The 26,943-nt window shown below is 42.3% G+C and overlaps 1 protein-coding gene across 2 annotated transcripts in view; it reads right to left on the bottom strand.

Annotated features, from left to right (window-relative positions):
* Positions 1–26,943, bottom strand: part of slc12a3 (solute carrier family 12 member 3) — a 71,339-nt gene that overhangs the window by 16,915 nt on the left and 27,481 nt on the right. For both annotated transcript variants that reach the window (XM_069901357.1, XM_069901358.1), the window contains 8 exons: positions 23,112–23,242; positions 21,338–21,422; positions 15,728–15,882; positions 10,411–10,518; positions 7,025–7,148; positions 6,363–6,464; positions 3,866–4,021; positions 640–739 (listed from right to left, as the gene is read on the bottom strand). In XM_069901357.1, coding sequence (XP_069757458.1) covers positions 640–739; positions 3,866–4,021; positions 6,363–6,464; positions 7,025–7,148; positions 10,411–10,518; positions 15,728–15,882; positions 21,338–21,422; positions 23,112–23,242 — 961 coding nt within the window. The remainder of the gene's footprint in view (positions 1–639; positions 740–3,865; positions 4,022–6,362; positions 6,465–7,024; positions 7,149–10,410; positions 10,519–15,727; positions 15,883–21,337; positions 21,423–23,111; positions 23,243–26,943) is intronic.

The following is a 26,943-nucleotide window of genomic DNA, read 5'->3' as shown; positions in this document are numbered from 1 at the left end:
AATACATTCATTTTGCTCTGAACAAAGATCTTAATGTCAACAGACATACAACTTTTCCACAGCACAGCCATTGTCAGTAAAAAATGTTTATGAAGGTGATGACAGATCACAGTGACAAATACAATGAACCTCATTAGTATTAAAAAGACTGTTGCACATTTAACTGTCTTTTTAATCGGACTATTGAACTCTCATAAAGCACCCTTTTCTTCCAGGTGCTTCCAATTTTTTTTAATGCCTAATAAATACCCATGTTTCTCTCAACACTATCTGTTAATGCTTGGTAACACTGGGATTATCCTGGAACCTAGTGATCAGCAAATGCTTTGGGGACCTTATTCTCATGGTTCTCACCACAGAAAATTACTTTGCCCGGTGAAGGGAATGCTACTACTAATGTACTGCTACTCAGTGACTGACTTGAGGTGTGCCAGGTGCTGAAATATTTGACAACCAGTTCCTCCTTAATCCAATATTACAGCATTCAGCAGGCAAACTGGAAAAGGCTTTCATCGTAATTGCAAACTCTTCTATAAAGATAGTTTACTGTGGAAAGATTTGTCTTGAGTTGGTAATTATCCCTTGATGGAGTGTAGTCAAATTCTCTAGTCACTTAGTGTAAATTACATGGTTATTTACCTGTAATTTTTGACATGATCGTCTACTTCATTCAGCTGCACTGAGTAATTCAGGGCCATGTTGTATGAGCTCGCTTGAACAGATGATCCCCAATTCACAGCTTAAAATTAAAAACAAAGGTTATGCAGAAAACATTAAATCAACTATCTAAACTAAGACTTTGTGTAGTGGTTCCCTGGTTCAATAATTCAAGTAGTAAAAACCAAAAAGTCTTAAACTTACTATAATATATGTGCATGTATGTCTGTCTGTTTTCCATGCCATCAATATGGAACACTCTAGAAATGTCCAAGGAGGTTCAGCAGAGGTAAATTTTATGCTGAATGTCATGACCACATTGAATTTAACCTTTAAGGTCACATGAAGTTCAAAAGGGGTTTTCATCAGCTTCCACTGACTTGCATTACTGTTTATTATACAAACATTTACTAGCACTGACTTGTATTACTGTTTACAATAATTGTGGTAACATTTGATGCTGAATATCATGACCACATTGAAATTAACCTTTAAGGTCACATGAAGTTCAAAAGGGGTTTTCATCAGCTTCCACTGACTTGCATTACTGTTTATTATACAAACATTTACTAGCACTGACTTGTATTACTGTTTACAATAATTGTGGTAACATTTGATGCTGAATATCATGACCACATTGAAATTAACCTTTAAGGTCACATGAAGTTCAAAAGAGGTTTTCATCAGCTTCCACTGACTTGCATTACTGTTTATTATACAAACATTTACTAGCACTGACTTGTATTACTGTTTACAATAATTGTGGTAACATTTGATGCTGAATATCATGACCACATTGAAATTAACCTTTAAGGTCACATGAAGTTCAAAAGGGGTTTTCATCAGCTTCCACTGACTTGCATTACTGTTTATTATACAAACATTTACTAGCACTGACTTGTATTACTGTTTACAATAATTGTGGTAACATTTGATGCTGAATATCATGACCACATTGAAATTAACCTTTAAGGTCATATGAAGTTCAAAAGTTCAAAAAGAAAATTGAACTTGCAGCAGCGTCACCTCAATTAGTTACAGTGCTGAGCAACAATGTACATTCAGAATAAAAACAAGTGGCCAAACCCAGTTCAAAATGGGCCCAAAAAAAGTGAAGCCACATTGGCAAAAGCTCTTCACAAGCCTGTAGAGTTAGACAAAGGAGAAGACAAGAGACAGCAGGGGAACAACAGTCTCGTCTCACTGTTGATGCTTCCAGACATGCAAGGAGCAGGCAGCAGGAAACTGAACAGCAGCGATACGCCCGTCTCAGTGCTCAGGCCTCCAGACAAATAAGGAGCAGGCAGCAGGAAACTGAGGAACAACACCAAGCCCGCTTCAGTGATGAGCAGATAATAAGAGTCTGCTGAGAAAGAATAAGCAAGACACCACACAATGCAAAGAAAAGCCACCAGCCACAGAGCAGCTCCGTTTTCTGTCACAAAGAATATAAAGGTTGTGTTTGAAACAGGATATTTATGCAGAATTACCATGTTTTTTGGGTATTTTGTTTCAACCATGTAGTCAACAACTGAGTGTTTGATTTCCTGGGCAACACCAGGTATCCTGCTCATTGTAAATCAAAATGCACAAGATGCCTCAAGTGTCTGATATACAAGGCTCTCTGATGAGATACTATTTGGTATGCAGGCAACTGCAGCAATCTTTTAGTGCACAGCATTTTCCCTTACATTCTGAGCCAATCAAATTGAGGAGAGTGAGGGCTCATCCTCAGTCTACGCCAAATTATGCCAATCTTGCCATCCCAGTGCAGTTATAAATGACCTTATACCACCGAGGGAATGGAAAGTGGTGTATAACAGGGAATGGGATTTCCACCCCAAAACTTTCTCCTGCAAGTTATGAACATCAGGTCAGTGGCTGGAGGTCTCACACGACGCCCGGGGTTACTGGTTGTGGGAAGCAGGTATTGGGAATGGGTTTTGTGAGGGTGCTAAAGGTGAGCAAGGCTCCCCTAGGGCCTTGGACACTGACAAATTGGGTGTTAGGAACCAGGGGCTGAGGAAGGGGCCTTGGTTCACAGCTGGAACAGACAGGAAGCCACGCAGCTATGGAGTGCAGGACGAAGCAGCATCGGAGGAGGTGGCATGATATCTCTGAGGGAACTCTCTTTTGCCCCTTTTTCTCAACTTCATGGATGTCCCACCATTTCATGAGCATTTAGAGGGCAAACAAAGGGAAACTAATTTTGTGTATTTTATGGCAATAATGGAGTCTTGAATTGTGAATGTAACAATTCCATTCTGCTCCAATACTCTCCATTGTTAAAGGATCTCACTGATTATGCTCACACTTCTTAAATGACCATTTGTAGAATCCCCATTATCCAGCACCTTCAGGGATTGTGGATGACAGATATACCTGCATTAAGAATATACTGTTTAAAAGACAAAAGACAGTGCAAACTGTAAAGTAATTTGAAAAAAAAAATCAATATTTAGTCCTTAATTATGTAAAATTCACTTTAATCAGATAATTCACGTTACATAAATTTTAATTATGAACCTGGTTGCTGGCGCCATAACAGTGTTGCCTAACCACTATGTTAGCCATGCTTCCATCATAATGAACCTCCTCCCCCAAGTTTAACTAATATAACTAATACTAATAAGGATAAAGACTTTTATTAGACAGGGATAGGGAGGCACTTTGTGAGAGTCGACCCAGTGGCGAGTGGCATCAACGGGCTCTTCATCCTGGTGTCCCAGTCAGGCCCTTGGTGCAACCCAACTCACCTTCACACCAGTGTCCCAGTCAGGCCCTTGATGCACCTTCCTTGGACTAACAACTCGACTCACCTCCATGCACGTGGCGATAGCAAAAAGAATGTGCGCGCATTGAGGGGCACCGCTAGTTCAGCAGGGCAAACCTGCGTGTGTACAATAAAGTCTCACGGGGTCCATCAGCCCACTCTTATTCATTTGAAATTTTATTTATTCATTTATTTATTTCCTTCAATTTTTTTCTGCCAATTGTTTGAGTTTCCGGTTGATTGAATTCCATACAATGGGGATTTTACTGCACTTATAACTACACATATTACAAAACCTCAAAGAACACTTAGTTTATTAAATGAAAAACTGGAAGCTTTAACAATGTATTCAAATAAATTAACATTTGAATGCTTTAATTTTTGATGCAACATGGTGAGTAGCAATAATTTTTGAAGTTTTTCCCAATTACTTACCAGGCTTTTTGTACAATGCATATGTCAGAAGGAAACCAATAATCCCAATGGCAATGAGAGCTGCCCACCATGTTAACAAGAACATGGTAACCACTGACACAACTGCACCAAACAGGGAGGCCCACTTGTTGTAATATGTGAATGATGGTCTCCAACCTTCAGGGGAAAAGAAAAAGGAAATTGGTTATTTAAAAGTGCTTAATCGTGGAGATGAAATGCTCTTCATCTCCAGGATTAAGCACTTTGCCAGATTTTTACCAATCACACACATTATCTTTGTGTTTGCTTCATTTACATTTACTGTCCAGCAAATTAACACTAGAGGGACAAGAAATGTACATTAATGAAGAGTAGAATTCACTCGATATGAAAGCATGAACAGTAGCTGGAGAAGATCGCTAGGTCTGCACTTTTCGAAGATTCTGCAACCTCAACTCCCCGCTCCCATCTTGCAGAAATATTTGACCCCCTTGCATAGCAAGAATTTACCTACGTCTTGCATAAAAAATATTGAAATAGTCTGCTTCCATTGCTCTTTAAGAAGAGAGATTCAAAGACTCACAACCCTCTGATAGAAAACCTTTCACGTCAGCTATCTTAAATAGATAACCTCATATTTAAATGGCAATCCCTGATTACTAGATTCTCCCATAAGAAGAAACAACCTCTCCACACCGACTGGATCACAAATTAATGGACTTTGTATGCTTCAATCAGGCCACCTTTTGAATTCCAAATGACACAACCTTGGCCTGTACAACCTCTCCTCACCACACAACCCAAAGAAAGATACTGTGGTTAAAAATTCACAAAATAATGGGGTGGGTATGTATTGAAGGGAAACATATTAGTGATAAAATATGCATGTCTATTTACATGAGACCATTTTATTTGATTTTAGTTGATCTTTTACCTTGGCACAAGAAAATAGGAACAAGAGTACGTCAACTGACCTTCCAAGCCTGCCCTGCCATTCAGTATGATCATGACTGATTTACTATGTTCTGGGGCCTTCAAGTCCCAGATCCTTCAAAGATACATCTATCTCTTCCTTGACACACATTTACAGAATCCATTGGAAACACCGTTCAAAGCATCCAGGGGTTGTAGGTCAATAGGGTGTGTGATAGTACAGATCTATCACCAATGTATATAGTGTATATAGTTACAGTATCTAGACTGTGCTTACAGCGATTGGCTGAGAGCTAAGCCACGCCTACTGTCTGGGCCTTAAAGGGTTGTGTCCCTAGCCAGGTCGGATCATTCAGGACTGGTCGGCCACCTGTGAAGAGCTCCTGTCTTTTGCCAATAAAAGCCTTGGTTAGGATCAACAAGTCTTTGATTCTTTCGACGAGCTCTACAGGGTGTGATTGGGCATCACAGGCTTGTGGGCCGAAATGGCATGTTACCATGCTGTATGCCTAAATTAAAATTAAATTAAGTTAAAATTTTAAAGTACAGTACAACTCCGAATATCCGAAATTGGATTCTGCAAAATCCTCATAAATGAGAATATCCGAAACAAATCAGAAATCCTCATTTATCTGAAATGTTTTTGGAGCCAAGCTGACTGGGGAAGCGGGCTCCCAGCAGGAGTGGGGACATTGGGCTCCTGGCGACAGCGTGGACATCAGGCTACAAGCAGCAGTGGCGACGATGGTCTGCTGGCAGCAGCACGGACCTCAGACTCCCGGGCAGGAGCAGGGACGTCGGGCTCCCTGCAGCAGTGGGGACCTTGGGCTCATAATAGGGCCTCAGTGGGGAGATGTTAGTGATTGGTAGTGGTCAGCATTTTTTTTTTGATTGGAATTAAACATTATTTTAATACTTAAAAAGCCTTCCCTTGTTGTTTGTTGTTTAAACACCATTCAAAGTGGTTTGTTACTGCTACTGGATTGTTTTTAAAAAATGACCAGTTCTTTGAAAAAGAAAAGTTCATCCATAATAGCCCAGTTCTGACCATTTTGGATAATCAGTGTTGTCCTGCAATTATTGGAAAGGGATTTTGCTTTTGAGTTTTCTCCCTCTATTTTAATAATTTATTTCCCAAAACGTTACCTTTCTAAAACGGTATTTACATGTGCCAATTTGTCACTATTGAATGCCTGTGTTTTCTCGTCCCTATCCTAATTCCCATCTTGACTTTTGAATCACTGGATCACTTAGTCAGTTGATAATCACAGGAAGGAAATTATTTCTATAGTGCTCCACATTCACCTTGATCTAAGTGAAATGTATGAGATCATGAAAAGCAAGAACTAGGAGGTGGCGGACATCTGACTCTTCAGTCTTGCTCTGCCATTCATCGAATTAAAGCCATTTTCCTGTTCCACTGCAGATAGAAATCTCTTGTTCTGGACCTGCAACCCCTGGTGCTAACAAAATGAACTGTTGTTTGACTTTGATTTTCACAGTTTACTTATCTGCCTTTACACATTGTCAGAAATTAATACCAAACTTGCATAAAACATTTTGTGAACTAGGAAACGTGGCTTGCCTGGGGAGTTGGTAATTGAAGCATGGAAGCAGCTAAAATTGATGAGGGCGTAGGAGCACAGGAAAAAGTTGGAGATGATTGGAGCTATCATGTTCAGCTCCGCTGCAGGTAAGAAAAGATGTCAAAGTTACAAATGCTATGAATATTTGGTAGGTGCTCTTTACAGTACATTGCTTTATCATTCTTTCATACAGAGCAACATTGTGCAATTTCCAGAGATGACTAAGAACCCGCTCTTGTGTTGTACAATTTGGTGGTCCTGCATTGAATCCAATACAATTGAGGACTACATTTGTAAATAGTCTATTTTGAAATGAAGACATTTCCTTTCTAACATATTAAAAAAATGACCTCTTTATTGCTTTCCAACATACAGAAATTAAAATGCTAACCTGCAACTTCTGGCTATTACTTACAATAACTTTTATTTTGAAATCTGTGGTTAATGCACAGATTTCAACAACAGACTAAAGCACATGCACTGCTTCCTGTCCATGCATGTACATGAAATTAAACTTACTCGATTCGTCGCAAAGTATGCAACATAATATTATTTTACAAATTTTGAACTGACCACATCTATGTTCCATATTACCCAATGCAGAAATTACTCCAATTAATAAAGTTTAGTCTAAACAAGTCTGAATGACACTGAGCCTTACCAATAAGAATGAAACCAACCGCAATGAAGAAGGTGAGAAGGTAACTGTAGATGGGCTCGTTGTTCTTCCCATAGCCCTTCCCAAAGATACCAAGACCTGGGTAAAGATGATCCTTGCACAGACACTGTGAGGAGAAGCAGGTGAAGACATTTATTCAATCCATTTCACCAAATAAATAACTTTGAATACTTAAATTTGGTAAATGTTGTACAACAAGAACCTTCTCATGGTCATTGAAATGTAGAAAAATAGATTGAATTACTTGGTTGAAAGCTCAAAGGATCAACAAATAAAGAAAGTATTTCTTCCTGACATCAACTCAAAATAATTTACAGTCTAAAATTGGAAGTCATGCATGAGAGTTCAAAAACACTAATTTTAAGATCTTATCTTTTGTTAGCACTTACCGTAGGATACCGTATGTTCCATTATCTACCAGAAGTTGATATTCTTGGACCTGCTGTAATTTCACTCTGCATGTTTCAAATAAAGGCTTGGCTCAAATACCCCTTCTAATTTGTGCTTATTTGCCATAAAGCAAGCCATGTAAAATGACTATTCACTGTTCGCGTCAGCGCCTCTACTTCCTCGGGAGTTTGTGGAGGTTTAGCACGACACCAGAAACCCTGGAAAATCACTAGAGGTGTGATGGAAAGTGTACTGACCGGCTGCATCATGGTCACAGCCTGAGCGTAAAACCCTCCAAGACACAGCCCAAGACATCACAGGTAAAACCGTCCCCACTATTTAATACATCTACAGAGAACACTGCCGTTGAAAAGCAGCAGCAATCATCAAATGCCCTCACCATCCAGCACATGCTCTGTTCTCGCTGATGCAATCAGGAAAAAAGTATAGGTGCCTCAAGACTTGTATCACTATGTTCAGGAACAGCTGCTACCCCTCCACCATTAGACTCCTCAATGACAAACTCAATCAGAGGTTCATTTAAGGACTCTTACTCGTGCACTTCATTGATTTTCTTTTGTTCTCTCTGTATTGCACAGTCAGTTTGTTTACATTTTTTATCTGTTTACAGTTCTTTTCTGTGGATTATCACCTTGTTGTGGTGAAGAAGCTTGTCCTGAAATCCCGAGAGTGATGCTATCTGGAGTTACGCTCAATTCATAGCGGTAAGGTCGAGGTCCCTGACATAGAACTATCCAATTAAGTCCTCAACGGTGGAACAGGCTACTCTGAACTCAATGGCTGGGAAAGAGGACGAAGGTTGCAACAAATCCATCAGCTCCAATCGCTGTGGTTTTCATGCCTTTGGAACTAGTTGGTTGATTTGTGAAGTATCGTGTATTTCTTGGAGTGCAACATCAAGTACATGTTAAACAAATACAAGCTTGGTGGATCAACGGATCGAAGGCCATCATCCTCAACTACGAGGGATACCCACGATGACCGATCCTTTATTTGTTTACATGTATACGCTGCGTACACCTTATTTTTGCACTACCAATTAGTGGTAGTTCTGCCTTGCCCTCAGAAAAAAGAATCTCAGGGTTTTAGGTGATGTCATGTATATACTCTGACAAATAAATCTGAATATTATAGCAAGGATCATGATGGGTGAAGAAGAAACAATTAGTTCCAGATGCTATCACAGAATAGCTGATTGTGAACTGTCCAGTTTCTTGACTATACAATTTTATTTACTGAATAGCAAGGAAAATCAGGTAGAGAGTAAAATGGGGTTTGAATTATCCATCACCATGCATCATTCTAAAATGAATTTTGGGCCCAGTGTTCCTTTATTCCTTCATTATTATTCCACTTTGATTTACCTCTGAGAACAGATGAATCAGTAGCTCAGTAGATGGAATTTTTGCCCCAGTTCAACAAAACAGAAAAATATTATCCTACCCAAAATAACAATAAAGACTTTCAGCGCATGAACCAAATATCAACACTCTCCCCACACACCTCACAGCACTATCCGAATGAAAGCACAGAAGTCATTTTGATAGGATAGTCATCAGCTTTGAGATAATACTGAGTTAAACTGGAAAGTCTGCAGGCTCTATTATGTAGTACCATACACAAAAGTGCTGTTAAGACTCAGCAGGTCGAGCAGCGTCAATGGGAAGTAAAGGGTTGTAACGTTGGGAAGTTATGTTTTGGGCCTCATCTTGACGAAGGGCTCAGGCCTGAACGTTCATTACTCTTCACTTCCTCTAGACGCTGCATGACCTGCTGAGTTTCTCCAGCACTTTTGTATATTGCAGGATAATACTGAACTGTCAATAAGATGGGCAAAGAAATGGCAGGTGGAATTTTAGAGCATTTTGGGAGTATCAATAAGAGAGGACAAAGAAATGAATGGTTGAGTCCTCGGCAGTATCGAGAAACAGGAAGCTTCATTCTTTAAGCGTCCCTGAAGGTGGCAGCATAGACAGACAAGGTGGAGAAGGCAGCATGTGAGATACATGCCTTCCTTATCTGGAAGAATACAAGAGCAGGAAGGGTACAGTACAATTTTATAAAACATTGGTTGGGCCATTGCTAGAGTAGTGTGTAAAATTTCAGTTGCCACAGAGAACAAGAAGAATAGTATTGTAATGGAAGGGGGGTAGAAAAGATTCCCAGGATGCTGTCTGAGATGAAACTGCTAATGGTGAGAGATGAGACAGTTTTCCCTTGAGTGGATGATGAAGATCTACAGTTATCAGGGAGAGAGAAAGAGAGAGAGAGAGATCAATCAGTCAGGTGGGGAATCCAGGTGGATTATTCATGGCAATACACCAGATTCTGCAATTGTTAGGTTGGGAATCAGGACGATCACAGATTTGTTGGGAGGCTGTTCGTTTGGATACGAGAAGCTTTGGTGATTGGAGGGTCTTTGCGGGAGTGAGGGGAGAGAATAATTGGTTTTGAACTTCAAGAGAACCATCGCTGGTGTGAAGAAATGGCGGTCGCTGTTAGGCAATGCAGCAGACTCCAGAAAATCTTGCAGGGGGGTTCCCTCCAGGATGAGAACTTTGCAGGAGGGTTACTCTTTAAAGAGGCACCAATTCAGCTCTGCAGCATGAAGACCTAGGAGCCCCCAATGACAGCAACCTCCACGACTACTTATTTTCCTGACAAAGTTTCAGAAGCAATTCTATGCAAGGAAAGATGGGGAAAAAGCCATGCATGGTTGATGAAGAAACCTCAGGCACATAAGGGTATCCCATGCCCCCAAGGGCTTGACTGAATATGTGGAATGATGAGGAAGGAGTGGAAAAGGTCAGTAGTGAACATCAGACCAGGGGAAAAAAAATTCTCAATCAAACAGTGCTGAAATTTGACTCAGTAGTTGCTGACATGCAAAGTTCAAAAATAAACTTCAATCAAAGACTTTCAACTGTTAACAATGACTGTAACATAAAGCCTGTTACCTGGAAGACTTTGGGTGCAGACACAAGGCAGGCAAGAGCCGAAGAAAGCGTAGCTCCAAAAATCCCAGCTGTAATCAACGGCGCAAATCCAGACACCAGACTCATCGACTTCAAACAAATGGAAAAAAAAAATTTTGATCATTTATCATCAGGTACTGAAATGACTTTACAGTCAAGTACGTAGACAATTTTAAAGCAGGATTCAGGCATGACTACAGCACCTCTAAGAGGGTAGAACTAAAGATGGGCTATTATTAATCCAATTACTGCTCCATTATTCCATTCTTGATCATCAGCTAAATGAAGGAAAGTGCCCTTACACTATGCTGAAGCAATGCCTAGCCATAATCTACTTGCAAGTAAGGTCTTCCATTTCCACTCAGCTGTAAACTACAATACAATGAGCTGAATTAATGAGTTTATTGTCATGCACACAAGGACAAGGTACATATGCACACAAATACTTACTTGGTACAGACCAACAGGTTCCTTTGTTAAAAAAAACATGAAAATAGTATACATTAAATTACCCCACTATGGAAAGAGATTATAAATATTCAGTCACTGTGCAAAAAAAAGTTCAGCAAATAGTGCAGACAGGTCTTTTCCTGATGCCACAGTAGTTATGATGGGAGATAACAAATCCAAAAGATCTTCTTTGGCTTGGCTTCGCGGACGAAGATTTATGGAGGGGGTAAAAGTCCACGTCAGCTGCAGGCTCGTTTGTGGCTGACAAGTCCGATGCGGGACAGGCAGACACGGTTGCAGCGGCTGCAGGGGAAAATTGGTTGGTTGGGGTTGGGTGTTGGGTTTTTCCTCCTTTGCCTTTTGTCAGTGAGGTGGGCTCTGTGGTCTTCTTCAAAGGAGGTTGCTGCCCGCCAAACTGTAAGGCGCCAAGATGCACGGTTTGAGGCGATATTAGCCCACTGGCGGTGGTCAATGTGGCAGGTACCAAGAGATTTCTTTAGGCAGTCCTTGTACCTTTTCTTTGGTGCACCTCTGTCACGGTGGCCAGTGGAGAGCTCGCCATATAACACGATCTTGGGGAGGCAATGGTCCTCCATTCTGGAGATGTGACCCATCCAGCGCAGCTGGATCTTCAGCAGCGTGGACTCGATGCTGTCGACCTCTGCCATCTCGAGTACTTCGACGTTAGGGATGTAAGCGCTCCAATGGATGTTGAGGATGGAGCGGAGACAACGCTGGTGGAAGCGTTCTAGGAGCCGTAGGTGATGCCGGTAGAGGACCCATGATTCGGAGCCGAACAGGAGTGTGGGTATGACAACGGCTCTGTATACGCTTATCTTTGTGAGGTTTTTCAGTTGGTTGTTTTTCCAGACTCTTTTGTGTAGTCTTCCAAAGGCGCTATTTGCCTTGGGGAGTCTGTTGTCTATCTCATTGTCGATCCTTGCATCTGATGAAATGGTGCAGCCGAGATAGGTAAACTGGTTGACAGTTTTGAGTTTTGTGTGCCCAATGGAGATGTGGGGGGGCTGGTAGTCATGGTGGGGATCTGGCTGATGGAGGACCTCAGTTTTCTTCAGGCTGACTTCCAGGCCAAACATTTTGGCAGTTTCCGCAAAGCAGGACGTCAAGCGCTGAAGAGCTGGCTCTGAATGGGCAACTAAAGCAGCATCGTCTGCAAAGAGTAGTTCACGGACAAGTTTCTCTTGTGTCTTGGTGTGAGCTTGCAGGCGCCTCAGATTGAAGAGACTGCCATCCGTGCGGTATCGGATAGATAGATGATAAATATTCATACTTATCAGGCAAGAGCAAAGGTGGCATTACAATAGTGCACCTCGGTGTCTCGGTGTCGGAGCAATGCACGAGTAGTGTGACAAGGGGAGGTTCAAGTGCCTGATAGATGTTTGGGGGGGGGGGATAAAGACGATTTTTTAACCTGGAAGTGCCGGTCTTCATGTTTCTGTATCTTCAGCCTGACGGGAGAAGTGAGAAGAGGTTGTGACCAGGTGATGGGGTCCTTTATGATGTTGGCTGCCTCCTTAAGGACAGTGCTTCATATAGATGCCTTCAATGGATGGGAGTTGTAGGAAAAAAAAAGGAAATGATTCATAAAAGGGTACGAGAATAGGGAGACGGGGGTACTGTGCCTCATACTTTCGAGGATAGGTTAATAAAGTGGTTAATAAAAACATTTAGGTTTCATAAATAAAGGCATAGAGCACTCATTTGGTCAGAATTGGAGTTCTGAGCTTCACTCTGGGCAGTACACATTAGTGAAGATTATTCTAGGAATGTAATTAATACAAAGACGCTGGAAAAGGTGAGATGGTTGTGAGAAAATCTGACAGAGGTAGACAAATCATGAAGATGCCAATGGGAACAAAAAGAGAGAAACTATTTCTGTTCCCATTGATGCAGGACCCAAGCACTGGAAAAAACATCCCCCCCCACCCACACACACATACACACATAAACCTCCCCCGCACACCCTCCCCCACCCCTCACAGAACATACCTCCTCCACACCCACACTGAACCACCTCTCCCTCTCCCCAAACCCACAAAAGACATTTGGGTCCTCAGACCTGCTTCACTATTCAATAAAGTCACCAATAAAGTCTGAACTCCATTTTTCTGCACGAATCCCATTTTGGATTCCCCTAACGTTCAACAATCCGCCAATCTCTCACTTCAAAGGTATGAGAACTGGGTTTTCTGGAGTAGAAATTCCCAAGAATGCACTAGAGTCTGGGAGTATTTGCCCTGACTGGCTGACCCCTTACCTTGACACTAGGTACAGGAAACATTATTCCTGCATCTGCTGTCAAGCTACTTTAGAATTATCATAACATGGAACAGGTCTTTCAGCCCAACTTGTCCACCCCGTCCAATTTGCCATTTTGCTCTAATCCCATTTGCCTGCATTTGGACCATACATTTGAAGCTCATCCTATTCACATATCTGTCCAAATGCTGCTTCAATTACACCTGCTGCTTAGCTTCCTTTGATAGCTCATGCTGGACAAAGGCCGCCCCCCGAGCGACAGCATTGGGCCGCCCCCCGAGCGACAGCATTGGGCCGCCCCCCGAGCGACAGCATTGGGCCGCCCCCCGAGCGACAGCATTGGGCCGCCCCCCGAGCGACAGCATTGGGCCGCCCCCCGAGCGACAGCATTGGGCCGCCCCCCGAGCGACAGCATTGGGCCGCCCCCCGAGCGACAGCATTGGGCCGCCCCCCGAGCGACAGCATTGGGCCGCCCCCCGAGCGACAGCATTGGGCCGCCCCCCGAGCGACAGCATTGGGCCGCCCCCCGAGCGACAGCATTGGGCCGCCCCCCGAGCGACAGCATTGGGCCGCCCCCCGAGCGACAGCATTGGGCCGCCCCCCGAGCGACAGCATTGGGCCGCCCCCCGAGCGACAGCATTGGGCCGCCCCCCGAGCGACAGCATTGGGCCGCCCCCCGAGCGACAGCATTGGGCCGCCCCCCGAGCGACAGCATTGGGCCGCCCCCCGAGCGACAGCATTGGGCCGCCCCCCGAGCGACAGCATTGGGCCGCCCCCCGAGCGACAGCATTGGGCCGCCCCCCGAGCGACAGCATTGGGCCGCCCCCCGAGCGACAGCATTGGGCCGCCCCCCGAGCGACAGCATTGGGCCGCCCCCCGAGCGACAGCATTGGGCCGCCCCCCGAGCGACAGCATTGGGCCGCCCCCCCGAGCGACAGCATTGGGCCGCCCCCCCGAGCGACAGCATTGGGCCGCCCCCCGAGCGACAGCATTGGGCCGCCCTCCGAGCGACAGCATTGGGCCGCCCCCCGAGCGACAGCATTGGGCCGCCCCCCGAGCGACAGCATTGGGCCGCCCCCCGAGCGACAGCATTGGGCCGCCCCCTGAGCGACAGCATTGGGCCGCCCCCCGAGCGACAGCATTGGGCCGCCTTCTGAGAGACAACATTGGCCCTCAGGTCATCTCCAATCTCTCTCATTTCAATAAGAATACTTACTGTGATAAAGTATATGCCCAGAAAAACAATGCTGGAGAAACCTAGCTGGTCAAACAGTGTACTTTATATAGCAAAGATAAAGATACATATTCCTCTAATTTACAGGTGGTTTTAGGGGATTGTACATAGGGCCATGGACAGATGTGTGGTTTTCCAGAGGAACAATGCTATTTTCCATCTGGCCACTCTCCAACCAGATGACATTAACATCGTCTTTTTCTGTTTCCATTGTCCTCCCTTCCTTTTCTCTTCTTCCCTCCAGCTCTCCACTACCTTCCCTCTCCATTCATCGAACAGTCCCTCCTCCCCCTGCTTGTTGGTGTTCCCTCCCTCCCTTATCCACCTATTACCTACTGCCTTTGGATCCGTGCTCTTCCCCCAACCATTTTGTTCGGGCACCTGCCTACATTTTTTCATATACTGATGAAGGGCTCAAGCCCGAATCATTGGTTATATATCTTTGTCTTTGCTATATAAAGCACACCGTTTGACCTGCTGAGTTTCTCCAGTGTTCAGTTTTTACTTCAACCCTGGTGTCTGCAATCTTTCGTGTTTTACATAAAGTATATGCCCAGTCTGTTTAATCTCTCCCAAAAGGACATTACTCCCTTCATCCTAGGAAGTAATCTAGTAAACCTTGGTTAAACTTCTTGAATCATAAATTACCTTTTGTTTGGAATGGAGACAAAACTTATGCACAATAATTCATCGTGACCCCACTAGAACAAAGCAGCTAGTGGTTAGTAAACTGCTCATCACAAACAGAACTCAACTTCACCAGAGCTACATTGTGGTTGCAATGTTATCGTCAATAAGACTCAATGCAATGATATTTAAAACATCCCAAATCTAAGGCCTCCTTGAAGGATGAGGGCAGTAAAAACATTGCAAGCTCCCCTCCAAGACAATCCAGCCATTTTATAAATGCTATTTCTTAATTTTCATGAGGTCAAAATTCTTGAACTCCCTACCTAACGGCTTTGAGGAAGTACTTTCAACACATGGACTGCAGCAGCTCCAAATTGTTGATTATCTTTCACTTTAGAGAGGGTGTTAAGGGGCCTTGACAATGATGGTGACATGTACAAAGGTATGGAGCTCCAATGTGCACCTTTCTGCTCTTAATGTATAGAATTTAAATGCAATCTACAAATGTGCTGGAGAAATTTAGCAGGTCACGCAGCAGCCACAGGAAGTAAAGGGTAACCAATGTTTCGGGTCTGGGCCCTTCGTCAGGTGTAATATAAAATTTAAATAGATTACCACATATTACATAACTCATTTGCTGTTCTAACACTTTTAAAAAAGTCTGATGCAAATATAAATCTAAACTCATTGCTACATTTTTGTTACCTGGTAGTTGTTAATGAGTCCATATTTACAAGTTCCAGCCTGCGTACATTCTGTGAAATTCCATCCATAGGCACAGGCATTGCCTTCACAATCCATTGACCCAATAGGAATGGTATCATTCACATTACCAGATGCATCAAGTATCACACAAGACCCTAAAAAGGTAAATGGAGGTGTTAAAAGATACACACGATGTATTTGTAAACAAACTGTTGGAGGAACTCAGTGGGTCAGGCACCATCTACGCGTGGAAGGGGGGGGGGGGTGCAGGGTGGTGTGGGAAAGGAATTGTCCAAATTTCTTCTCAAGTTCCTGCGCCAGGTCTGAGAGTGGAGAGGGAAGAGGGTGACTGGCTAGCATACCTTTCCACTTCAGAGTCACTTGATCTTACCTCATCAAAGGTAAGCTAGCCAGTCGCCCTTTTCCTTCTCCACTCTCAGACCCGGCGCAGGAACACAAGCCAAAATTTGGACAGTACTTTTCCCTCCACAGACTCTGCTCAGCCTGCTGAGTTTCCCCAGCAGATTGCTTCAGATTCCAACACCTTTCACCCCTTGCAACCTTCTCTGTGCAGAACTACATCCTGCAATTGCACTGCCTTGTACTGAGGGATCTGACTTGAGAGGATACAAAAGAAAGTTTCTCACTGCGTCTTGGCAATTGCCCAAGGCCATCATTACTCGATCTAATCAGAAGCTATGGATGACCATGGAGGAATGCGTGCTGCTGCTGAGCTGAGACTCTGCCTTCAGAGCGAGTGACAAGATAGCCCCAGCTATTGCAAGAGCCAAGCTGTTGAACGTCATCAGGGAGGAAAAGCATGCACATGCCCAGCAAATTCAAGGTCCCTTTCAGGACAGAAAGGACACACAATGCAAGTGGAAGGACATTCAAAATATCACCACCCACAAGACTACACCATCTGTCTGTGCTGGTGATGCCCCCCCTCCCAAATGCACTGAAAAACTTCTATGCACGTTTTGACACCAAAAAATGATGTGGCAGTGAAGAAGACTACCTCTCCGCCAAATGATCAGAATCTGTGTCTTAAAGTGGCCGATGTGAGGAGAGTGTTAGGCAAGGTTATCCCACAGAAAGCTGCTGGCCCAGATAACATTCCTGGCAGAGGGCTTAGCAGATGTGCAGTTCAGCTGGTAGATGTTCTCACCGACATCTTTAACATCTCCCCGAGCAGCGCTGAGGTTCCAATGCACTTCAAAGCTGCCACCATCGTCCTCATGCTGAAGAAGTCCTCAGTGTTCTGCCTCAATGACTACCGCCCTGTCATAAAGTGCTTTGAGAGTCTCATCATGGGGCATATTGAGCTCCTGCTGCTCCCCCCCCCCCCAACACTTCACTGGACCCCCTGCATATAGATCCAATCGCTCTATAGACGATGCCATCACCATCACCCTTCATCTAGCCCTCAACCATCTGGAAAATAAGGACACACGTTCAAATGTTGTTTATTGATTTCAGTTTGGCATTCAACACAATCGTACCTCAGGTAAGCATCATGCTGAAGAAGATTGAAAAGAGGGTTGGTGCGAGAACACAGCCTTGCTTCACACCATTGTTAATGGAGAAGGGTTCAGAGAGCTCATTGCTCATTGCTGTATCTGACCCGACCTTGTTGGTTTTCATGCAGTTGGATAATCATGTTGAGGAACTTTGGGGGGCATCCGATGCGCACCAACCCTCTTTTCAATCTTCTTCAGCATGATGTTGAACCAAGCCATGAAAGACCTCAACAATGAAGACGCTGTTTACATCCGGTACCGCACGGATGGCAGTCTCTTCAATCTGAGGCGCCTGCAAGCTCACACCAAGACACAAGAGAAACTTGTCCGTGAACTACTCTTTGCAGACGATGCCGCTTTAGTTGCCCATTCAGAGCCAGCTCTTCAGCGCTTGACGTCCTGTTTTGCGGAAACTGCCAAAATGTTTGGCCTGGAAGTCAGCCTGAAGAAAACTGAGGTCCTCCATCAGCCAGCTCCCCACCATGACTACCAGCCCCCCCACATCTCCATTGGGCACACAAAACTCAAAACTGTCAACTAGTTTACCTATCTCGGCTGCACCATTTCATCGGATGCAAGGATCGACAACGAGATAGACAACAGACTCGCCAAGGCAAATAGCGCCTTTGGAAGACTACACAAAAGAGTCTGGAAAAACAACCAACTGAAAAACCTCACAAAGATAAGCGTATACAGAGCCGTTGTCATACCCACACTCCTGTTCGGCTCCGAATCATGAGTCCTCTACCAGCATCACCTAAGGCTCCTAGAACGCTTCCACCAGAGATGTCTCCGCTCCATCCTCAACATTCATTGGAGCGCTTTCATCCCTAACGTCAAAGTACTCGAGATGGCAGAGGTCGACAGCATCGAGTCCACGCTGCTGAAGATCCAGCTGAGCTGGATGGGTCACATCTCCAGAATGGAGGACCATCGCCTTCCCAAGATCGTGTTATATGGGAGCTCTCCACTGGCCACCGTGACAGAGGTGCACCAAAGAAAAGTACAAGGACTGCCTAAAGAAATCTCTTGGTGCCTGCCACATTGACCACCGCCAGTGGGCTGATATCGCCTCAAACCATGCATCTTGGCGCCTCACAGTTTGGCGGGCAGCAACCTCCTTTGAAGAAGACCGCAGAGCTGACAAAAGGCAAAGGAGGAAAAACCGAACACCCAACCCCCAACCCCAACCAACCAATTTTCCCCTGCAACCGCGTCTGCCTGTCCCGCATCGGACTTGTCAGCCACAAACGAGCCTGCAGCTGACGTGGACATTTACCCCCTCCATAAATCTTCATCCGCAAAGTCAAGCCAAAGAAGAAGAACCTCAGGTATCAGGAAAAAGGTATTGTTTATTTGTAGCAATTAACACCATACAGCATTAAAACCAAGGTAGCGTTACCTTGACCCAGTACAAAAAAACTATCTAACAATATAATGCAATATAATACAATCAATTTACAGATACCAGTCAATGGGTCAAGGAATCAAGTTACAGCTAGATACTATAAAATATCTGCCAGTTTTGGGTGAAGAAGAATGTTCCCCGAGTCTGAGGGGCCACTGTGGGCTCTGTTCACAAAGTCTTCAACAGGTTGGGTTACCGACACCTCCATAGATGTTAAGTTCACTAGCAGCTGGGAACCCATCTATCGCCCAGTCATAAGTTCACACGGCCTGAGATCTCCGGTGCCATCTCTCACGTGAGGCCTAGACATCGCAGCCTCAAGTCTTCCATTTGTTGAAAGGGAACCTGATAGGGAAGTTGGACCGGCGTGAACACTTCTCTCTGCATTTGGATTTTTGACTTCCTGTCGGGGAGACCTCAGGCAATCCGGATTGGAAAGAGCACTTCCAAGACCATTACACTGAGCACGGGGGCCCTCCAGGGCTGTTTTCTTAGTTCATTGCCATTCACTCTGCTGACTCATGCCTGTACACTCAAATAATGGGATTAAATTTGTAGTGATATCCTTTTTATTCCTCTAGGTCTGCAGAAATTTCCTCTGAACGTTTATATTAGAACTGATAAGTTGTACTGCACGACATCTCTCTCTGCAATCCAAAGATCCTTTTTTACTTTCTCTTTTCTTTCTTCTTATCTTTTTATACTTATACATTTTTAAACTTTTTTTTCCAATTTGTAGGTTTCTTTTCCGAGTGGGAGGGAGGCATTTTGGGGTGGGGTGAAAACCGTCATATATGTAATCAATTTGTTTTTTATATCTGTATTATTGTAGTTACTGCAAGTATGAAATATTGAATAAAAAAATTTTTTAATTCTGGAGATTCATGACTGTGCAGCTAAACATAGCTCAAACCACATCATCAAGTTCGCTGACAATATGACCGTGGTGGTCCTTATCAGTAAGAAAGATAAGTCAGTGTAGAGAGATGAGGTGCAGTTGTTAACAGACTGGTGCAGAGCCAACAACCTGCATCTGAATGTTAATAAAACAAAAGCGATGGTTGTTGACTTCAGGAGGGCCCAGGGGATCACTCTCCACTGACCACTGATAGTTCTCCGTTGAGGTTGTCAAAAGAACCAAGTTTCTTGATGTGTACTTGGCAGAGAATCTCACCTAGTCCTTCAACACCAGCTCCATAGCCAAGAAAGTCCAGCAGCGTCTCTACTTCCTGCAAAGGCTGAGGAAAGTTCATCTCCCACCCTCCATCCTCACTACTTTCTACAGAAGATGCATTGAGAGTATTCTGAGCAATTGCTTCACCGCCTGGTTTGGAAATTGTACCACCTCTGACCATAAGACCCTGCAGAGGACAGTGGAGTCAGCTGAGATCATTGGGGTCTCTCTTCATACCATGATGGACATCTACAACACACGATGCATGCGAAAGGCAAATAACATTGTGAAGGACTTCTCACACCCCTCATGTAAACTTTTCTCCCTTCTGCCATCTGGAAGGAGGTACCGTAGCATTTGGGCCCACATGTCCAGATTGTGCAACAGTTTTTCCCCCAAGCCATCAGGCTCTTCAATTCCAAGAACATATGTGTTCTAGTATATCATGGAGTTTTATTGCATTATGACTTAATTCTTACTGGTTACTCCTGGAGAAATGCTATCTTGTCTTTACTGGTTATGGTATGAACGACAAATAAAGGTAACTTAACATAGTTCAATTCAGTTCTTGTGTCTCTGATATATTTGCTATGCAATGTTACATTCTGATCATAAGACTATTAATAATGGTTCATAGGAAATCTCATGATCAGATGCAGGGCTGATAGGAGGCAAAGGAAATTCTCCTGAAACCCTGGTTTTCACTTCGGCGCCATATAGACATCAGAGACTCTCACATGCAGAATCAAGATTACAATGCAACCTGAGAAAACAGCAGATGTCTAAAGCAAAGGCCTGATAGAGAAACCATCATACAGCCAGTTGATGCATGCTACACTGGTGCTTCTTTCGCTTCTGCCTTATAAACATGAACCATATAAACAAGAGCTTTGACAGTGCGTGGCTGTCAGTAACAAATGTGTATAGCCATCAGATATTGTGGGTCAAATCTATGCAAAATACCTTACCAGATAATGATCAGAGCAGAGAGAAAGTATAATCACCCAGTCAGCGCAAAGCTAACAGACACTTAGTGCACTTATGACAGAGAGTTATATTACACTGCCTTCCATCACTCTTATCCTCAAATGGTCGATACTGCTGTGAAATATTTTTTACCTCTAAGAATTGAACCCACCCACCTTGGTTGTATTTAATTGACTCAGAGAACCAAGGCTGTGTTGGAGCACAGAAGGCAATAGTAAATTCATCATGGGTGGATGTTGCGTTGAGGTATTCCTGAGATCATTGAGCCCAAATTGGGGGAGGAGAAGGCCATGGGAGACAGACCACATTTTTTCAAGGTCTCCTTACGGAACAGTCTAGTTCTTATGGTACAAAGTTGAACTATCAATAACTAAATCAAACAATTGTAAACAAATTAGAAATATGATAGTGGACCATTTGTAACAAGCAACTGTGAGGTAAGGGGAGTAAAATGAATATACTTTTCTGTCGAAAGAAAGCTTTAGACCTGCATAGCAGCTCAGTAATAAGTTAAAACTTACCAATGGTGGCAGAAATTACAATGTAGGAAGCTGCTGTCCAAAATATGGCAGACAAGGTTCCCTTGGGAATGGATACAGCAGGATCCTACAAGTGAAGTGCAATGGCAGTAAGGCTAAATGATATACTGGGAGACAAATGACGAAGGCAGAATAGGGCATTCACTTAGGAGTAATAGGTCACACAGGAATATATCTGTCCATTAACTCATTATTTGTTATCTTTCCCTCGTCTACATTTTAAAATAGCTCAATAAGAATGTAAAAGAACTGTTAATCATAATTTTATTCTTCCCAAGTTTAAAATAACCTCAAGATGACAACAGTAAGAGTACAGGCTCAGTGTTTCATAATACATTCTGGTTACTAATTCATCATTTAGGTCTTTACGATACTGAAAATAGGTTTGTGGAATTTCCACAAAAAAAAAACTAATTTAAGAAGAAGCTAGAGCACGTTTTGCATGATGAAGGAGTGTTGTATTAAAAGGCAAGAACATATTGTGTAAGCGGGTAGTACAGTTAGTAAAGCGGTTAGCTCAACGATCGGGACCAGGGTTCGATTCCCATGCTGTACGTAAGGAGTTTGTACATTCTCCTAGTGTCTGCGTGGGCTTTCCCTGGGGGCACCGGTTTACTCCCACCCTTCAAAACGTACCAGGGGGTTGTGGTGAAATTGGGTGGCACAGGTTCGTGGGCCGAAATTACCTCTTACCATGCTGCATGGTTAAATTTAAAAATAATTAGCCAGCAATCACGGATACTTACCCAAATGGTCGATACTGCTGTGAAATATTTTTTACCTCTAAGAATTGAACCCACCCACCTTGGTTGTATTTAATTGACTCAGGTACAAATAGGTGTTAAGAACTTTAATGCAGCATCTCATATTTCAAAGATGACTCTAAAATATTTTAAAATCCTGCTTTGTTCAAGGCCAGTGCCACTCTCAAGAGTGAAGACACAAATTCACGGTCACAATAAATTAAACCATCCTGGCTTTGATAAATGAGGAAACGTCACCTGAAAACTCAATTAACAATCAGTTCTCTCACACCTACAATGAAGGCCTTCTCTTCAAGCAGTTCTAGTTTTGCTAAATTCATTGTATCTGCACTTCTCTCTCAATTGATTTGATCATTCTGCACAAACATATTTTGCACTGTTGATTTTAACTATGAATCTTTCCAAAGCAGAGAAATCTGAAATATGCCTCCTCCTTCACAAGCTTTAGCCCACACCTGATTTATTTCTTTCCTGCTGGAAGAAAGATTAGGGAAGAAGCTTATATTTTACTTAATTCAGGGTGTTTTTTTTCTGTTATTATCATTGCTTCACCAAACTGGGTATTTTTTGTTTGGTTACAAGAAAAAACTTTGGGCTACACATCCAATTCCATTTCCTATAATTAATGACAACTGAATTGATAATGACATTTAGAATATTCGCACATGCGTGACCATGAGTTTTGTTCTCCTTTCCCCACACCTTCTGAATTTTCCCAGCCACATCACTCACTCGTGATGCATTCTATTATATTGACACAAAGTCAATGCACAATATCTTGAAGCCAATTTCAAGGATGCTTCTAAAAAATGTTTCCAATATTAACACAAAGAAAATGAAAACAGAATTTCAATGTAGGCCTTTGGTGTATCTTGCAATTAAAACAAAAAAAAACTCAAGAGAAACCATTACAAGTGCAAAAGGGATCTTTATACTTGCCCCAAGGCATTAAAATCGAAAGAAACCATTCATTCAGAATGTTTTTAAATTACCTTCAAATCACCAGAAATGTTTGCTCCCGCCAGGATTCCAGTTGCAGAGGGGAAGAAAATGGAAAACATGTCAAAGAACGATACATCCTCACCTCGCCAGTTGGGCAGAAAGTTTTGGGCAAATATGTCACCTGCAAAGAAAAATCAAGACCCCTGGATGATTTTCATGCTATCATCCAATGACTCATCACATCCCCGTTAGATGGAGGTAATACCAATTGACAAACACTCAAAGACACTGCAAACTTGCTTGGAATCATTTGAAGTTGCCAAGATGAGAGCAATTCAAAGAGTGGATATGAGCAGTAAAACCATACAACTATGGATAGAGAGCAGGGAGTAGTAGTGGAAGGAAAGTATCCTGCCTGGAGTTCAGTCACTAGTGGAGTACCTCAACGATCTGTTCTGGGGCCTCTGCTCTGTGATTTTTATAAATGACCAGGATGAAAAGGCAGAAGGATGGGTCAGTAAGTTTATGAAGGTTGGAGGAGTTGTGAATGGAGCTGAATGTTGTCAAAGGTCACAAGAAAACATAGACAGGATGCAGAGTTAGGTGGAGAAGTGGTAGATGGAGTTCAATCCAGATAAATGTGAGGTAATGCATTTTGGAAGGACAAATCAGAAGGCTGAGTACAGGGTTAATTATCCGTTACTTAAGAGAGTGGATGAACAGAGAGACCATGGGGTCCAAATCCAAACATCCCTCAAGGTCGCCACGCAGGTTGATAGGGTAGTTAAAAAGGCCCATGGTTTGTTGGGCTTCATTAATATGAGGATTGAGTTTAAGAGTTGAGCGGTCATGTTGCAACTCTACAAATGGAGTATTGTGTTCAGTTCTGGTCACTTCATTATAGGAAGGATGTGGAAGCTATGGAGAGGGTGCAGAGGAGATTTACTAGGATGTTACCTGGACTAGAAAGTAAATCTTATGAGGCAAGGTTAGCTGAGCTGGGACTTTTCTCTTTGAAGTGTAGAAGGATGAGAGGAGACTTAATAGAGGTCTACAAGATTATAAGAGGCACGGATAAGGGTGGACACCCAGCCCCTGTTTCCCAGGGCAGGAATTGTAAACACCAGAGGACATATATAAAAAGGGAAGTTTAGGGGAGATATCAGGGTATCATCCAATGTCTGGAATGTCTTTCCAGGGATGGTGATGGAGGTAGAAACATAAGACTGAGACAGGCACATGGATGGAAGAAAAATAGAGGGTTACAGGTTAGGGAGGGTTTAGTACTTTTTTTTGTAAAAGGAATATATGGTTTGGCAATAACATGGAGTGCCAAAGGGTCTGCACTGTGCTGTAATGTTCTTTTTTTTAAAAAACTTTATTTAAGATTTTATAACATGAATAACATATAGGATTACATTAAAAAAAAATTAAGAATAAAACTAGAGGGCATAGTTTAAGAATACAGGGTAGGCCCTTTAGGACGGAGATGAGAAAACAACCCCCCCCTTTCCCCCCCAAAATAAAGAGTGAAGAATTAATAAAGTTAATAATATATGTAAGAAAAAAAAACCCACTTACAAAAAAAAAAACAAAAACATAACCGATTAAAATACTAACAAAAAGAAAAGTAATTAATACTAAGATATCAGACTTAAAAAACATATTTAAATCAAACTTAAATGCATATATTTAACAACGGAGTTAAGATGAAACATATATTTAACTCAAACTTAATATAAAAAATTGGTAAAGTTAGTAACATTATCTATCAAAAATTCTTAAACAATAATCAATTCTTAAAAAAAATTGTAGCATGAAAAAAAAGGTGAAAAAAAACTTTCTCTATAGAGATAAACCTTCACCAAATATCAACCAACTTCACATCTATCATATTAGTCACATAAACCACTATCTTAAAACAAAATTCAAACCTCATTAAGCATTGTACAATTCAATTTTAGTACTCTTCCATCATTTTTCCCTTTTACTCTTGAATAGTTATCCAATAAAAGCTCCAATACCACATTTAAATATCCCCAATCATTACGTTAAAATTCAGATATCCAAATAATAAAAACACATCTACAACGAAATCTATATCTTCAACAAATGGAGCATAAACCACAAACAAAATTCAAGCCTCATTAAGAATTGTACAATTCAATTTATAACTTTCACCATTATTCCCTTCTTTCTATAACTAAAATAGCAAAATAATATACACCAGAATTACCACTCCTTTCATCTTAAAGTTAAAGAAAAAATATTTAAAAAAACTTATCTATCCCATTCACATTTAAATTTCAGATATTCCTTATCTACAGAATAAACTTTACAAAAAAAACCACATCAATTTTTAGTTTTTTAAACAATCAAATACTTTCTTATGCTTTTTTTTATATTTAAACAAAAAAAAAACCCTTAATTCTTTAATCTAATAATACAAAAAAAAAGGAAAAAAAATGGGTAGGAGGTTAAAAATACCCCCTCCCGTCTAAACCGCGCAATGCAGTAACTCCCAAAAAAAATGGGTGTGAGATAACTCACACGTAGCAGATGACTTTCAGGAAATAGTGCCTATCCAGTTCTCTCCCCCAACTCTCACTTCATCTTAAACTAACATCATCATTATTTAATATCCCTTTTTTTTTTAAAAAAAAACATTAGAAAAAAGGACAACTCTTCTTTTAATCAGCTCCAACTGCCGAGTCACCACAACCATTCCTTCTTGGAGCACAGCTCTTTTCTTCCATCTCTTGTCTCCTTAGAGACCGCGGCGGACTATGTCTCTGTTGAAACTGAGTAATTGGCAGCTCTTGAGCAAATGCTATAGCTTCCTTTAGAGAATCAAAGAACTTTGGTTGGTAACCATCTTGAAAAACCTTCAAAACAGCTGGATATCTAAAGGTTGCCTTGTAACCTTTCTTCCACAACAACTCTTTAGCAGGATTGAATTCCCGTCGCTGGAACATAACTTCTTGACTCAAATCCGCATAGAAGAAAACTCGATTATTTTGAATCATCAAGGGTGATTTTTTCTGTTGTGCATTTCTAATAGCCACTCATAAAATTATTTCTCTGTCGTAATAATTCAAGCAATGAACCAAAACAGGTCTTGGACTTTGACCTGAAATAGGTCTTCTACGCAAGGTTCTGTGAGCACGTTCCAGTATTATACCTTCTGGGAAATGTTCTTGACCCAGCACCTGCGGAATCCATTCAGTAAAAAATTTTCTTGGGTCTGGTCCCTCCATACCTTCCGGCAAACCAATAATCTTTATATTGTTCTGTCTGGATTGGTTTTCCAAATAATCAATCTTTTTCACCAAATTTTTATTTTGAGTTTGTAAGTCTTCGACCATTTTGGTCACATCAAAAACTTGATCCCATATTTCGTCTATATCTTCTTCACACGAATTAAATTTATCTCTCACTTCAAGCTTAAAAGCTCCAAACTCAGCCATCTGTTGAGAATGTATTTTCACCAGAGTATTAAACCTAGTACCAAGTTCAGTCATAATCTTGGATAATCCCTGCATTGTATAAGATAATTTAGATTCAAGATTCACAAAAATCTTTTCAATTGGAAGAGATTTTGGCTCAACAGATTCCTGCTTCTTCTGCATAACCAAAGGATCTTCTGTTCCTTCCTTCATTCTGGTTGCCTTCCTTGTAGTATGACTGTGTGTGGAAACCCCAGCCACAGCCTCTCCAGCAGTGACTGGAGGACGCTGGCCGGGGTTTTCCCCAGTCCATAATGTATTAAGTTCTCCCAGTACATCAAGTTGTATAGATTCTTCTATCTCAAGAGATGCAGTTTGCAGTGCCACCTCTACAGATGACAAATGCCTTTGAGTAACTCTTTGTTCTAAAGGCTGT

The sequence above is a fragment of the Narcine bancroftii genome, chromosome 10, assembly GCF_036971445.1.
Source record: "Narcine bancroftii isolate sNarBan1 chromosome 10, sNarBan1.hap1, whole genome shotgun sequence".
NCBI lineage: Eukaryota > Metazoa > Chordata > Chondrichthyes > Torpediniformes > Narcinidae > Narcine > Narcine bancroftii.
The sequence above is the reverse complement of the archived record's forward strand: the minus strand, read 5'-3'. Positions and strand labels throughout refer to the sequence as shown.